The sequence below is a fragment of the Eutrigla gurnardus genome (genome assembly GCF_963514095.1).
Source record: "Eutrigla gurnardus genome assembly, chromosome: 8".
NCBI classification, from domain to species: Eukaryota; Metazoa; Chordata; class Actinopteri; order Perciformes; family Triglidae; genus Eutrigla; species Eutrigla gurnardus.
In genome coordinates, this window is record NC_139922.1 from 26,879,402 (window position 1) to 26,894,265 (window position 14,864).

The window sequence follows — 14,864 nt, forward strand, 5'->3', positions numbered from 1 at the left end:
ATCAGGTGCAGCTTTACAGCAGAGTTGCGAGGAACGTGCTCACGTGACATCAGAGGGAGGGTTTACTAGAATCACGTGGGAGACCAGGTCCAAAACCAGAAGGAAGCATCACATCGGTTCTCTCGACAAAAAAACAATGGGATTTATTTCATTTTTGATTATTGCAGAACATATTCTCTGCAGTTTCAAACACTTTTTTAAAGTGCAATCAGCAGACGTAAGAAGGGAACGTTAAATGGACTACGCTGGTTTGTTTTCCCTTTGACATAAATGTTATCGTTCTCTGGCGGCGAGAATCCGAACTTCCATAAAACCTGAAGAGGGAAAGGTATCTGCTGCAGGTCCGGGTCCAGCTTGTTAGTCGTTTCCTCCCAGAGTCCTCCAGGTGTTTCCAGAGTCCTCCAGGTGTCTCAGAATGTGTTCTTGATCTTGCTGGCCACCCCCGCTAATATCTCTCCTGTTTTCTTCTGCCAGTTGAGGACGTGTTTGGACTCGGCGCACCACAGCTCTCCGTGGCGCGGCTCCGCATTCTCGCAGCGCTTTCGCACCTCTTCCTGTTGCTCCTGATTGGACGCAGGACAAAAGACGTTAGATACCGACACGCAGCGTTACCATGACAGAGGGAGAAAAAAGAGCGGATGGAAAATGTGTTTTATAAGCGGTTCACACCAAAAGCCAAAGGAAATCTTTCCCGATGTGGTGCTTATTGGAGCCACGATTGATGGAAGTAAGGTGAGTAAAGGATACAATGAGAAGTCATAGCTGCTAACACACCAGAGCTACATGAAGGAAACATCAGACTGCAGAAGCATTCGTCATGCTCTGTGAGAAGTGAACCATGTGGACTTCCATGTAAACATGATGATTGATCAGTCCTCACCTCCGAGCCATGCTGCAGCTCAAACTTGTAGAAGAGAGCCCACGCATCTCCCAGGTCGGGCTCAATCTTCACCGTCCTCAGGAACCACTCTCTGGCTTTGGTGATCTTGCGTTCACTCCAGAACAACCTGAAGTGTTTGAGATCACCAAGATCACACGTGACGTTAGTACAAGTTCAAGTCTGCAGGTTTGCTAAAGAAGAGCGTATTCAGACGGAACTCGTTGCTTCTGAAAGCTGGAGCGGATTTTTACAAGAATGAACCAGGGGGCGACAAAACTCCCCACGAGGTCCGAGTGTAACGTGTGATCAGAACCAATGAATCAGAACCAATCCAACAAGCTGCAGGTCTGAATACGTCGTATTACGTGAACCTGAATATGATTAATTATTCATAATTATAGTGAGAAGGTGTGGTCGTACTTGGCTACAGCGAGCAAGACATGGGGATCGTGTTCACACTTCTTCAAAGCATCCACGCTCTTCGTCTTCCTCTGAGGGCGGGGCTCCAAAAACACGGCCTCAGCCCACAGGATCCCTGGGAGGAAGGACACACAGGAAGTCATGCTGCTGAGGATTCAGCAAATTCACAGAAAAACAAGGTTGCTATGAACAGAAAGGCTTGTTATTTCAGATTTGATGCCTTTGAAGCCCTTACAGACGCTTTCCAAACCTGCTGTCTTGGTTTAAAAGACGACCGGAGGGCATTCTCACCTGAGTTGGGGCACTCCTGCAGGGCTTTGGCCATCAGTGTGTTGGCGATATTCTTCAGCCCGGCCCGAAACTCCAGCCTGACCGACTCCAACCTGTTTCATATGACGACATCATATTATTATTGTGATTATAGAAGCACAGAGACGTGTGTCAGGTTCATCTATCCCGGATTTCTGTGCTCTAGTTTGTAAAACTATGAAAATGAATCAACATTACTCAGACCTGCAAACTCCTCAGAGGAAAAAAGGTGACAGTGTCACGGGGGGATTTTTTTTTTTTGATGGTACTATGCAAATGACACTAGTCTGAGCGTGACTTAACAAAACTCAGCATACTTTCTCAAAAATCATTGTCATTGAGGGATTTGCGAGGTAGCCAGGCGACCGTCTCATCCAATGGCGAGCTCAGTTGGCGCTGTGTGCTTCAAGATTCCGATTGGCCCAGAGAAATGTCAATTATTATTGTTCAATAACGAAAAACCATGCAAAAGTGCATTCAACCTTTCTCCGTGAACAAAAACTACAGCTCCCATGATGCCCCGCGGCAAACCAGGAAGTGCAGCCCCCACGTCAAGTGCCGGTCCCTGTGATTCACTCATCAAAACTAAACAAACAAGTATGGATAAACACGGATGGAACAACAACGTTATAAATCCAAATATTATCTTTATGTGCCACAGCTTCACCATTTCATTAACTTTTAACTTCTATTGTCAGTAACTTAACTGCTTGGATCTACCGGAGCATAGCGTTATCGCGTTTGCTTTAACGTACAATACAGGGGAGCGGACAAAACACAGAGCGACGATACAGCATAGCGTTAGCAGACAACATGAAGCATACAACATGAAAGCACACAAGAAAACAAGAACTTAACTTACCAAGTGGCTGCATACCGGGTTGAAAGTCAGTACAAAGAAAATACTCTTGCGCTTCCTTTTCACGGAGTAAACACCGGTCACATGGACTCACATTCACCCATCTCTTAAAGAGGAACTACACCATTGGGCTGCTGAACCTCGAACGGTTCTCAATAAATATTACTTGCGGGATTTTAGCTCTGGATTAACATACACAAAAATAAAAAATAAACTAAACAAATGACATAACTGCACAGAAAACACAACAATAAGAATGATCCAATAATTGTTCGCAATTCTGGACCCCCCCCCGCCCCCCCCCCCCCCCAAAAGAAAACTCTCCGGTTCTACACGATCCACGTGAATGACCAAATTGACCAAGAAAACGGCGATTGTCGCCGAAAAGCGACAAGTTTGCAGCTCTGATTACTACGTTAGCGAATCATGAACTAGCATTAGCTCTGACAGCTTGGTGGAGTAGCTGCAGGGGGCGGGGCTTAGCAAAGGGACAGCGGTGTGTTTTTGCTCCTCACCATAGCTCGGGGCCCTGGGGGTTCTTGAGTCGGGCCTTCTCCAGGATGGCTCTGGCTCTGGTCAGCTGACCCACCCTCTCCTCCAGACGCGACAGCAGCAACCACAGACCCACCGAGTGGGGACACTTCTTCAACTGCAGCAACAAACAGGTCGTCTTCATCAAACGCATGTAACCAAAAGCTGGCATTGAAAAGTATGACGACGGACAAACGCTCACCCCTTGGTTGTAAGCCTCGCGGGCCTTGTCCATGTTCTCACACTGCTCCTCTATCTGGCCTCTCATCATCCAGAGTTTGGGGAAGTCCTCGTAGTGTTTCAGGGCCTCGGTGCACAACTCCTGGCCGGCCTCGATGTTCCCCAGCACCCACTCCAACTTCACCGACTTCATGAATACCTGGAGACCAAACCAACGTGTTCTTTTACAGTCAATTTAATCTATTATTACCCGTCACTCTCATTACATTTTTGTTTTCATTATGATGAAACACAGCTTCATCCTGTTCTGTGCAGCCTGCAGTGAAAATGTTGTTTTGAAAAGGTTTCACCAACAACGGATTGAAGGAGGATATGTCATTAGATTAACACATATTAGATTAACTATATATTTCCACTGCATTTTGGGGTTTTGGATTGAGGACCGAGACATTTTTTGATAGATTAGATAAGAGTTTTTGACTTATAGATAAAAGATATAATACAATCAATTATTATTATATTTTACTTATAACTTTACTAACATGACTTTTTACGTAAAATTCAGTCAATGACAGAAAATATTCTTTTAACACAACCTCTGTTCTCGCTCCATTAGACACCATTCCAGCTTTCACATGAATTAATTACCTACTTCCAGGGGAGCTGAGCCTAAACCTGCTTCATCAACACCAAGCGGTTGTGTTATCTGACGTGACAATCAGTCCAGCCCATGTTTAAGTGGGCCGTCGTACTCAAACATGTCAGAGTTATACAATAGAGATGACTAAAGGGAGCGTTTCCAGGTCATCTGAGAGAGTTTACCGTCTGTCAACCTGAGCTGTGGAACCTTTTGAGGTGTAGAAACCTGGCAAGCCTGAACCTGAGGGAGACCACGTGTTTGGAGAAGACACCTCAAGTATGCACTTTAAATTTACCATGAAGAAGAATTAAACCTGATAGTTCAGCGGGTCACACCCCCCTCTCATACAGAGTTCAACTAACTGTCTGCAGAAGGTCACAGAAGGTCACAGAGGGCTGAGAGTCGACGTAAAACTATCTGCCTTCTGATGTCGGCTCGATGTAGAGTAGATGGGCCTGAAACTAATTGTTAAGCCTCAGAGGCCTTTAAAGACGTGGCGACCGGCTCAGAGAACAGTCCTCACCCGGGCTGTCGGGGCGCTGCTGCGGGCCTTGGCCAGCAGTCGACGGGCTCTTTCATACTCGTTGTTCTCAGACTCCAGCTTGACAGCGGCCAGCCAGATCTCCTCACTGTTTGGGTTAGCCTGGAAACAGGAAACGGGAGAAGAGAGTTAGACGCAGGTTTGCATGGAGACTACGTACACAAGTTCACGTTGGCTTTACTTAAATGCTCACCTGGAAGGCCAGAGCGAGGATACTTCTGGCGGCAGGTACATCCTCAGCTAGCCACTTGGATTTGGCCCCCATCAACCACAGGACCTCTGCCTTGGGACAATGGGCCACGGCCCTTTGGAGCAGGGCCTCCAAAGACTCCCTGAGAGATGCAATGAGGAGGAGCACAGTGATAAATAACAGACATGAAGAATTAAAGTCAGCTTTGGCTGAAATACTTTAGTTTTTTCTAGAAACCAAATCGGGTCACCTGGTGCCGTTATTCTTCTCGAAGTAGGCCGCTCGAAGCCAGACGCTCTTTTTACTGGGGAACACCTGCAGAGCGTGGGCATAGATGGCCCGGGCACACTCCAGCGCTCCATGGGCCACACACTGAAACAACAATGTACAGAACACATAAGCATCTCCGTGACAGAGTTTTAATGGTGGCGTTTAAATCAGAAACGGAGGGGAAAACAGCAAATGTAGAACTATACAATGACTGATTACTTTCCGTTACTCACACTATCTGCGTCCTCCATCCATGTGTGTTTGCGGTCCTCCTCCTCGATGCCGATGCCGATGACGGCCCGGATCACGGCCTGGCAGGTGGCCACGCTGCCTGCTTTGTCACACTCCTCTGCATCCTGCAGGACGAGAAGAGATCATTCAGGGAAAGTGTGGAGAGGTTTATATGCCGATAAATACACAGCTGAAAACGTCTCGAAGCTAGCTAACAGGGGTCTCAAACTCAAACTGGCATCTCGTTGGAGGGCCGTGTCAACATTCCCATCCTGCTCTCCTTGTTTAGAGATATTGTATTCCTGTAGAACGTTGGGTTCATCTCAAAACGCCAGTTTGAGATGAACCCATATCTTTATCCAGTTTAAAGATGGCCTGTTATGAAAGGTCGTCTCTGCAGGCCGAGAAGGGAACAGCTCCGGGTCTCAAACAAAAAAGGATTCTTTAAACAGCTGCCAAATCCTGTCATTTTCAATTAATCCTTTGTTAGTGTTGCACGGAGTGTACTGGCACGCTAACTTGATAAACCGACTACAATAACCACAAACTACCAGAGATGGAAAAAGCAAGGGCAAGAAAAAAATAAAAACAAGAAGAAAAAAGTCCTGTGATTGCAAAACAACTGTGAGCTGCAGTAAACGTGACCGTGAGTCACAGCGCCGGCTCGGATTGGTGAAAAAGCTGAAGGCATGCATTCCAAAGAATACTGGCACGCTTCACCGAACACTCAACACATCAACACCCAGGGATAGTTTAAAAAGGGAGTTCTACTTCCACCACTATTTACACATGTATGAACACAATATCATGCCATCTGACCTGATAGACCTTGAATGTATATTAATGGGAGAAGTTTCCATCTGCCGTTAAAAGCTGCAGGAAGTGTTCGTCTTTTGTGTCGAGATGTTTACTGAAGTTTACTGAATCAAGGTCATTTTTACCCGGTCTCGTCTCAGACAACGGAAGACTCTGGATTTGACTTCAGGACCAGTCAAGACCCACAACTGTGTGGACATCACTAAACCGTCTATATGGTTTTCATGTTCACATTTAAACATGTTAATGTGTCCACAGTGTGGGACTCGGACTGGTCTGGGCTCGGTATGGATTCTGTCTTGGTCTCAACCCCTCAGAGTCTTGGTCTCCGCGGTCTTGACCACAATGCTGACTGCAGGAAACCCTGATTTCTCTCTGAAACCCACCTGTATCCACTGCTCCCTGTTGATCTCCACGCCGTTGGCGCGCAGAGAAGTGATGGCTCTGTCGATGATCTTGTCCACCATCTGAGTGTTGCCGTTGGCCTCCTCCAGCTTGGCAGCAGTGATCCAGATGTGGCGATCAGTGGGGATGTTCTCTCGGGCTTTGTTCAGGACACGCCGGGCATTCTCGTACGTCTCCAGCCGGGCCAGGGCCAGCCACAGCTGAAGAGGATGAAAACATGTACTATTGGGATGGCTGTCAGCTCATATGGAATATGTTAGGGGTTTGGTGGCTACGAGTACCTCCACACTGGTAGGGCAACACTCCACAGCTCTGCTAAGCATGATCCTGGCATCCTCCGGCTCCTCCAGCTCCACGGCCGTCTTCCACAGTCGGACGGACTTGGACACATTCTCCAGGGCTGCAAGGGGAACCATTACACAACAGTTACACTTCTGGGGATCCACTCTTCAAACATGACAAATCACAATCTCATCTGTAAATTGTGAGAAGAGCGAATTTATCTATTTTCACAGCGATGTGAAATAGATATAAGAGATGGAATTATGAGCTGTTAAACTTAATAACACATCAGTAAAAGTACTAATGGCCAAAAACAAGTTTTCATCAAGCATATATTTAAATAACTAAGTTTTTATATATATATAAATATAAATAATTGAATAAATAAATAATAAAGACAAGCATTTATTTTTTAATGCAGATAACCTCTATGGATGACAAAAAAATAGTCTGGAGCTTTCTGGCAATAATAATTCCTAGAAAAAGAAAAACAGAATCGGCAGGTCAGACTTTTGCAATTGTTGCATGTGAGCCGTTTCTCCTCTTCTTCGAGGTTTCATTCACTCTCACTTATCGGGTTCACATTCCTGTGTTGGAATCGCCCTTCATACGAGCAGAACTAATGGTGCTTACATTCTTCTCTACCAACCTTCTTCTTTCTTATCTGAGACATTATTATTTCTCACACAACATGCAAGGTTGCAAAATAATTTAACAAATCAATCAGATGTCTTCTTGCAACCGGAGGAGTCGCCCCCTGATGGCCTTTAGATCAAATGCAGGTTTGAGACTCTTCAGACCTGTGTTGCCGTTTCAGAGAGAAGTTTTAAGACTGAAAAACACAAGTAGACTTACATTGGCAACACATTATATAAAGTGGCAAAGATGTTGATGTTAAGTATGTGACGAAAGAAGGAGGCAGCTGGACATGTAGAGGCAGCTCTTCCACAGAGGAAGCTCCACATTCATCTCTTTCAGTGGGGTATGCTGCTGGGAAATATTCATGTGTGTGTGTGTGTGTGTGTGCATGTCGGGGCATTGACACCGTGGTTCAAACACGGTGCCTGGCCTTGACGAGAAGCCAGGTCTACAGCTGCCAAATGTAACTCTAATGAAAGCCTTTTTGCAATCTCATGTGCAGGGCCTGTGTGTGTGTGTGTGTGTGTGTGTGTATGTGTGTGTGTGTGTGTGTGTGTGTGTGTGTGTGTGTGTGTGTCGGCGCTGTTATGAGACAATGGACAGATGGACTCTAGTGTCTTCCTTTTCGGTTGGGAAATCGTTACATATTCATTCACTGCTCACGAGGAGGCAAACAAGACTCTCCTCCTATCAACACAGCAGCAAACGTCTCGTCCAAACCCAACGTGGGACTTTCTATGGTGCTACAGTGATATTATGTGGAAGCCTTACCCTCCTATGGTGCTACAGTGATATTATCCTGAAGCCTTACCCTCCTATGGTGCTACAGTGATATTATCCTGAAGCCTTACCCTCCTATGGTGCTACAGTGATATTATCCTGAAGCCTTACCCTCCTATGGTGCTACAGTGATATTATGTGGAAGCCTTACCCTTCTATGGTGCTACAGTGATATTATCCTGAAGCCTTACCCTCCTATGGTGCTACAGTGATATTATGTGGAAGTCTTACCCTCCTATGGTGCTACAGTGATATTATGTGGAAGCCTTACCCTCCTATGGTGCTACAGTGATATTATCCTGAAGCCTTACCCTCCTATGGTGCTACAGTGATATTATGTGGAAGCCTTACCCTCCTATGGTGCTACAGTGATATTATGTGGAAGCCTTACCCTCCTATGGTGCTACAGTGATATTATCCTGAAGCCTTACCCTTCTATGGTGCTACAGTGATATTATGTGGAAGCCTTACCCTCCTATGGTGCTACAGTGATATTATCCTGAAGCCTTACCCTCCTATGGTGCTACAGTGATATTATGTGGAAGCCTTACCCTCCTATGGTGCTACAGTGATATTATGTGGAAGCCTTACCCTTCTATGGTGCTACAGTGATATTATGTGGAAGCCTTACCCTTCTATGGTGCTACAGTGATATTATGTGGAAGCCTTACCCTTCTATGGTGCTACAGTGATATTATGTGGAAGCCTTACCCTCCTATGGTGCTACAGTGATATTATGTGGAAGCCTTACCCTTCTATGGTGCTACAGTGATATTATCCTGAAGCCTTACCCTCCTATGGTGCTACAGTGATATTATCCTGAAGCCTTACCCTCCTATGGTGCTACAGTGATATTATCCTGAAGCCTTACCCTCCTATGGTGCTACAGTGATATTATCTGGAAGCCTTACCCTCCTATGGTGCTACAGTGATATTATCCTGAAGCCTTACCCTCCTATGGTGCTACAGTGATATTATGTGGAAGCCTTACCCTCCTATGGTGCTACAGTGATATTATGTGGAAGCCTTACCCTCCTATGGTGCTACAGTGATATTATGTGGAAGCCTTACCCTTCTATGGTGCTACAGTGATATTATCTGGAAGCCTTACTCTCCTATGGTGCTACAGTGATATTATCTGGAAGCCTTACCCTCCTATGGTGCTACAGTGATATTATGTGGAAGCCTTACCCTCCTATGGTGCTACAGTGATATTATCTGGAAGTCTTACCCTCCTATGGTGCTACAGTGATATTATCTGGAAGCCTTACTCTCCTATGGTGCTACAGTGATATTATGTGGAAGCCTTACCCTCCTATGGTGCTACAGTGATATTATGTGGAAGCCTTACCCTTCTATGGTGCTACAGTGATATTATCCTGAAGCCTTACCCTCCTATGGTGCTACAGTGATATTATCTGGAAGCCTTACCCTCCTATGGTGCTACAGTGATATTATCCTGAAGCCTTACCCTCCTATGGTGCTACAGTGATATTATGTGGAAGCCTTACCCTCCTATGGTGCTACAGTGATATTATGTGGAAGCCTTACCCTCCTATGGTGCTACAGTGATATTATGTGGAAGCCTTACCCTTCTATGGTGCTACAGTGATATTATCTGGAAGCCTTACTCTCCTATGGTGCTACAGTGATATTATCTGGAAGCCTTACCCTCCTATGGTGCTACAGTGATATTATGTGGAAGCCTTACCCTCCTATGGTGCTACAGTGATATTATCTGGAAGTCTTACCCTCCTATGGTGCTACAGTGATATTATCTGGAAGCCTTACTCTCCTATGGTGCTACAGTGATATTATCTGGAAGCCTTACCCTCCTATGGTGCTACAGTGATATTATGTGGAAGCCTTACCCTCCTATGGTGCTACAGTGATATTATCTGGAAGTCTTACCCTCCTATGGTGCTACAGTGATATTATGTGGAAGCCTTACCCTCCTATGGTGCTACAGTGATATTATGTGGAAGCCTTACCCTCCTATGGTGCTACAGTGATATTATCCTGAAGCCTTACCCTCCTATGGTGCTACAGTGATATTATGTGGAAGCCTTACCCTCCTATGGTGCTACAGTGATATTATCTGGAAGCCTTACCCTCCTATGGTGCTACAGTGATATTATCCTGAAGCCTTACCCTCCTATGGTGCTACAGTGATATTATCTGGAAGCCTTACCCTCCTATGGTGCTACAGTGATATTATGTGGAAGCCTTACCCTCCTATGGTGCTACAGTGATATTATGTGGAAGCCTTACCCTCCTATGGTGCTACAGTGATATTATCCTGAAGCCTTACCCTTCCTGAGGACCCGTTTCTTCGCCCGGATGTCCGTCTCCAGCTCTGCAGCTCTGATGTAGATGCGGACGGACTGCGGCAGGTGGCGGACGGCCTGCGCTACCACGGCTTTGGCGGTGTCACCGGGCTGGAGTCTGGCTGCCTCCAGCCACACATCCTCACTCTGGTGGGTGAAAAGAAAGGCTTACATCAGCAGGAGGGCGAGGACCGATTCCCCCAGGGGCAGTGCAGCGGTTCAACAACACGTCTTTGATTGCAGCTTTGGGGTCACTGTTTTGATTTCAGTTTGTTTTACACATTACGAAGAAGAAAAAACATTTTAAATTTGTTTTACCATTAATGTCAATTATTATCAGTAAAATTGTTTAAAAATATATGAAAGAAAAAACAAAGAAACAGGAAAACTCAAAGGAGAAGCTTGAATTTGTGCACCTTAAAGGTCAGCCCACCTTAACCCTCTGAAACCCCACCAGATATTACTGTATATTGTCACCAGGGCAACAGTTAGATGAGGTTGGCTGTATTGGTTTGTATGTGACTGTGTTGATTTTGCATCCCTAGCAGACGTTACGTTATAGTCATGTAACCAGACAGCTGGAGAAGTGGATAGAAAGGTCTCCGTCATGTTATAGGTGTGTATAAGATCAACAGATTACACCCAGCCTATGGTCTGGAGGTGCTACACCAGCTATTAGCTGCTGTGCTTCGGCCTTCAGCAGGTCCATCAGCCTTTACCTTGGGACACATCTCTGTGCCTTTCATGATCAGGTTCCTCGCCACCTGCAGTTTGCCGGTCACCTCCTCCAGCCTGGCAGAGGCGATCCAGGCGGGCGGGTGATGCGGATTGGTCTCCCTCACCGACTTCAGCAGCAGACGAGCCTTCTTGATGTCACTGGTGATGCAGAACCAAAGATAAATCAGGCTCACACACACACAACTTATTGACACAAATACACCCGAGGATCTTCTCTACCTGATGTCTCCTCCGTGTGTCGGGATCATGGAGTTGAGATCCGTCAGGTAACCCTTCGGATCCACCACCGTCTGTCCGCTCACCGAGTCCGACACCTGATTGAGGCCGATGCAGATGAGAGGAAACGATAAATCCCGTGAGTCGACCGCGTCGAGAGTCTGAATGATAGAACGGGTAATGGATGATCACGAGTTACCTGGCTGAGCCTCATGTCCATGAGTGTGTTCCTGGCCTGGCCGATTTTCCTCATGTCCAGCTCCCCGGTCCCTGGTGTCATGCTTCCCGGGTACGGCGTGCTCAGACCTCCCAGCTAGAGACGAGAAGAAACAGTTACTGCTGGGTGAAGATTGGCCCAGATCATATGGCCCGTTTCTCAGCAGTGTAAATGATACCTGAGAAAATTAAAGGTGTGAATACGTCTCTCCAACGCCACAAGGCTGAACTGCACAGAGGACTAAATGAAGGCTAATAATGAAAACTTTGAGAATTCAATATGTACAAGGAGGAAAAAATGACAACTTCCCATTTCAGGAGAGATCATTAAGGATGGGGATTGTTAAGATTTTAACGGTGCTGCTTATCGATCTGGTAGTTTAACGGTTTTAAGAGAACTAGAATGTATACCTCCGCCAACCAGTCTTGGTGAGTTAACATCCACGTCTGTCCAAAACCTCAACACTTCATCGTTTTATCCTTTCAGACATTTGGGTAAAATTGTCTTATTAGCATATGAATTCTTGAGCTATTGACTTTTGATCACCAACATCTATCAGTTCATCCTCGAGCATAAGTGGATGTTTCAGCCAAATTTGCCTCAGTGTTCAGAGATTTTCAGAGAACGGGTGGTCATGAGGTCAGTAACCTTTGTCCAGCAACGTCTAATCTTCCTCGAGTTCAAGTGATTCATTTCATTTTTGAACATCGCTGTTTCTAACAAATCACTACTGTGTGGGGAGCGAGAGACTCAGAAGAGCACACATGGATAATACACTAACGTCTTAACCTTCTTACAAATAGCAGAAATATGGATATTACACAGCTGCTTACAGTTACAAAGTTTGCATTGGCTTAACATTTTAAAACAATATTTATATTCATTCTTAATGGCAGCATTTATCAAAAACATTGCCGTGATATCTTCCTCGCCGTCCAATGAGACGAGAGAAAAAAAAAAAAAAGGATTTACAAACTGCACAGTTGAAGTAATTCCCTTGTTTCCGTTGAGATACCCTGACTCCTGCTGGTGCACGCTGAAACTACATCATGTGCTTCTTTGTGATGAGTGCTTTGTGTGGATGTTTCATTATGTTTTGTGCACACTGACCCCTTGCAGAGGATCGACGGTGGTGTGGTTCTCTCCGGTCTGCAGGTGTTTGGAGAAGAAGCTGTCGGGCATTGGGGTAAGTTTCTCATGGCGGGGATTTCTCTGGCGTTTGTTCCTGGCGTCTCCCACCTCGGGGATGCTGAGCCACTCCTCCTCAGACACTTCGGACAACTTCCTCTGTGAAGAAAAAGACAGCACACTCATTTTCAGTGATATGAAAGGCAGGATGTTCTGAAAGGTTGATCCGTAAAATTCACAATAAAACAAAATCCAAAGTTCTGCCTTTTTTTTGATTCAGTAAAGAAACATGTGGCTTCAAACGGTGACAAAAAGTTTAAAGAACAGTAGAAGAGATGTATTTGTGATCACAGGTGGGAAAGAAAAGCAACAGTTAATAACGGTACCTTTAGATCTGAAAACTGCTGCTGGATTTTGGGTCGCTCCATACGGTATTTCTCGATTTCTTCCTTTTCTCTCAGCTCCCTGAAAGTAAACACTATTTAAACTAACATTCACGTGCAGCACCGAGTGCTCAGGATGTCAAACAAACTCTGCTCGTTCCCTAAAAGTCAGGTGGGAAATGCGTTCAGTGACCTTCTTTCCTTGCGTCGTTCGTCCATCCTCTTGTCCAGGGCGGCATATATAGCATCTGCTTCCTCGTCATCCTTCTCGTAGGGCCCGCTGGAGAACAAGCTGCCCGCGTATCCATTGAACTACAAGAACAAGAAGGGCGACGCGATCAGGATGACTGAAGTAATCCTGTAATCATCACATGGACATCAATTAACAGACAGTCCAATCACAAGCACCTCGTCGTAGTTCGTGTCGTTCAGATCTTCTTCATCCTCCTCCTGGTTCTTCTTCATTTGGTCCCCAACGGTCCTCTTCCCCGGAGGTGCATGTCTGTCGTCCACCGGGTCGTTGGCATCACGAGCAGGACCGATATCAGATCGGGTGGTGAAGCCAGTCGCACTAAAGAGGAGGGCAATCAACTTTCATTTTACACAAATAAACGCCGGCAGAGTTGTCATGGGCACACTTTGATTTCCCTCTCCACCTAAGCAGCAGTTGTTCCGTGACCAGCATACGTTTCCATGTTCTCTCTATATGTGCTCTATCAGACAAATAAATATGAAGTATAGATAAAGTGGAGCGCCTGCTCGCTTCGAAAAGGATATCAGATCAATGCACCCATTGAAAACTTTGGTATATTTTAATCTACTAATCTACTTGGATTAAAGCGTCAGATAAATTAAATGTAAAGTTGTATGGGAGTGTTTATGTGCCCTCTGCCCCATATTACCTCAGATTTTATAATAATAATAATAATCATAATAATCATAATCTGAGGAGGGCAACAACATAGGGATGACCACATTGCTAATAGGCAAGGCTAGGCAATTTTATATGTATAGCACCTTTCACAGGGCAATTCAAAGTGCTTTACATAAAACATTAAAAGCTTTTGAGGAAAAAAAACATTAAAACAAGCCAATAATAAAATAAAGTTTAAAATTAAAAAAAAAAATTAAAATGATAAAATAAATAAATGAATAAATAAATAATAGCGAGCTAATGCCTTCTTTCGTTTCACTACTATTGCGTGCTGAAATATACGAGGTCTTTTCAGGCTGTTCTGGCTAGCGTTAGCATGTTAGCTTACCCTCTGCCCAGCCCGGGGACGTAGCCCAGCGGAGCGGGCATCCCCAGGAACGGCTTCTTCTTCTTCCCCATGAGCGGGGAGGCGAGGGGCATCGCCGGGAGGCCGCCGCCGACCCCCGCCGCCCCGGCGCCTCCCGCCGATGACTTGGAGACAATTTTCGGTCCTTGTTTTGCCGAAGCGCTCGCCATCGTTTCTGCAACGACTCAAACGAGGCTAACTGCCGGATAAACAACAGCCGCACTTCCGGTACGCGGCTAACAGCGACCCCGTCATCCGGGAACAGTCCGTTGGTGTTTATGACAGCGCCCCTACAGGACAAGAGGGTTTCTGTTTATTTTCACCTTCTTAGATATATAGTATATTATTCATTTACATATGATTACGATATGTATGTTCCACGTCACGCCGTGTAACCGCGTCATTTAAATGAGTTATTTAAGATATTTAATATGTTTATACTAATATACTACATATACTACAGTTTTGCACATAAGCCACACGAGGGCGCCACACCCTGAAAAATAATTGGCCTATAAACTATTGCTATAGATCACATTTGAAGTAGGCCAGCAGGCTTTCTATACACGTATTCCTCCCTAGACTGTGTTTTTACTGTGAGT

The 14,864-nt window shown here is 45.5% G+C and overlaps 1 protein-coding gene across 1 annotated transcript; it reads right to left on the reverse strand.

Moving 5' to 3' along the window:
• Positions 1–139: 139 nt before the first annotated feature.
• Positions 140–14,483, reverse strand: prpf6 (PRP6 pre-mRNA processing factor 6 homolog). Its single transcript, XM_084016296.1, has 21 exons — positions 14,245–14,483; positions 13,391–13,553; positions 13,176–13,294; positions 12,986–13,064; positions 12,582–12,758; positions 11,454–11,567; positions 11,258–11,352; positions 11,020–11,176; positions 10,285–10,447; positions 6,554–6,672; positions 6,254–6,472; positions 5,054–5,176; positions 4,801–4,922; positions 4,554–4,692; positions 4,343–4,462; positions 3,202–3,378; positions 2,984–3,117; positions 1,592–1,683; positions 1,301–1,415; positions 881–1,007; positions 140–563 (listed from the first exon to the last, which is right to left on the reverse strand). Exons 1-21 carry the CDS (start codon positions 14,430–14,432, stop codon positions 411–413), a joined length of 2,895 nt encoding a protein of 964 aa, XP_083872422.1. The 5' UTR covers positions 14,433–14,483; the 3' UTR covers positions 140–410.
• Between the last annotated feature and the right edge of the window lie 381 nt (positions 14,484–14,864).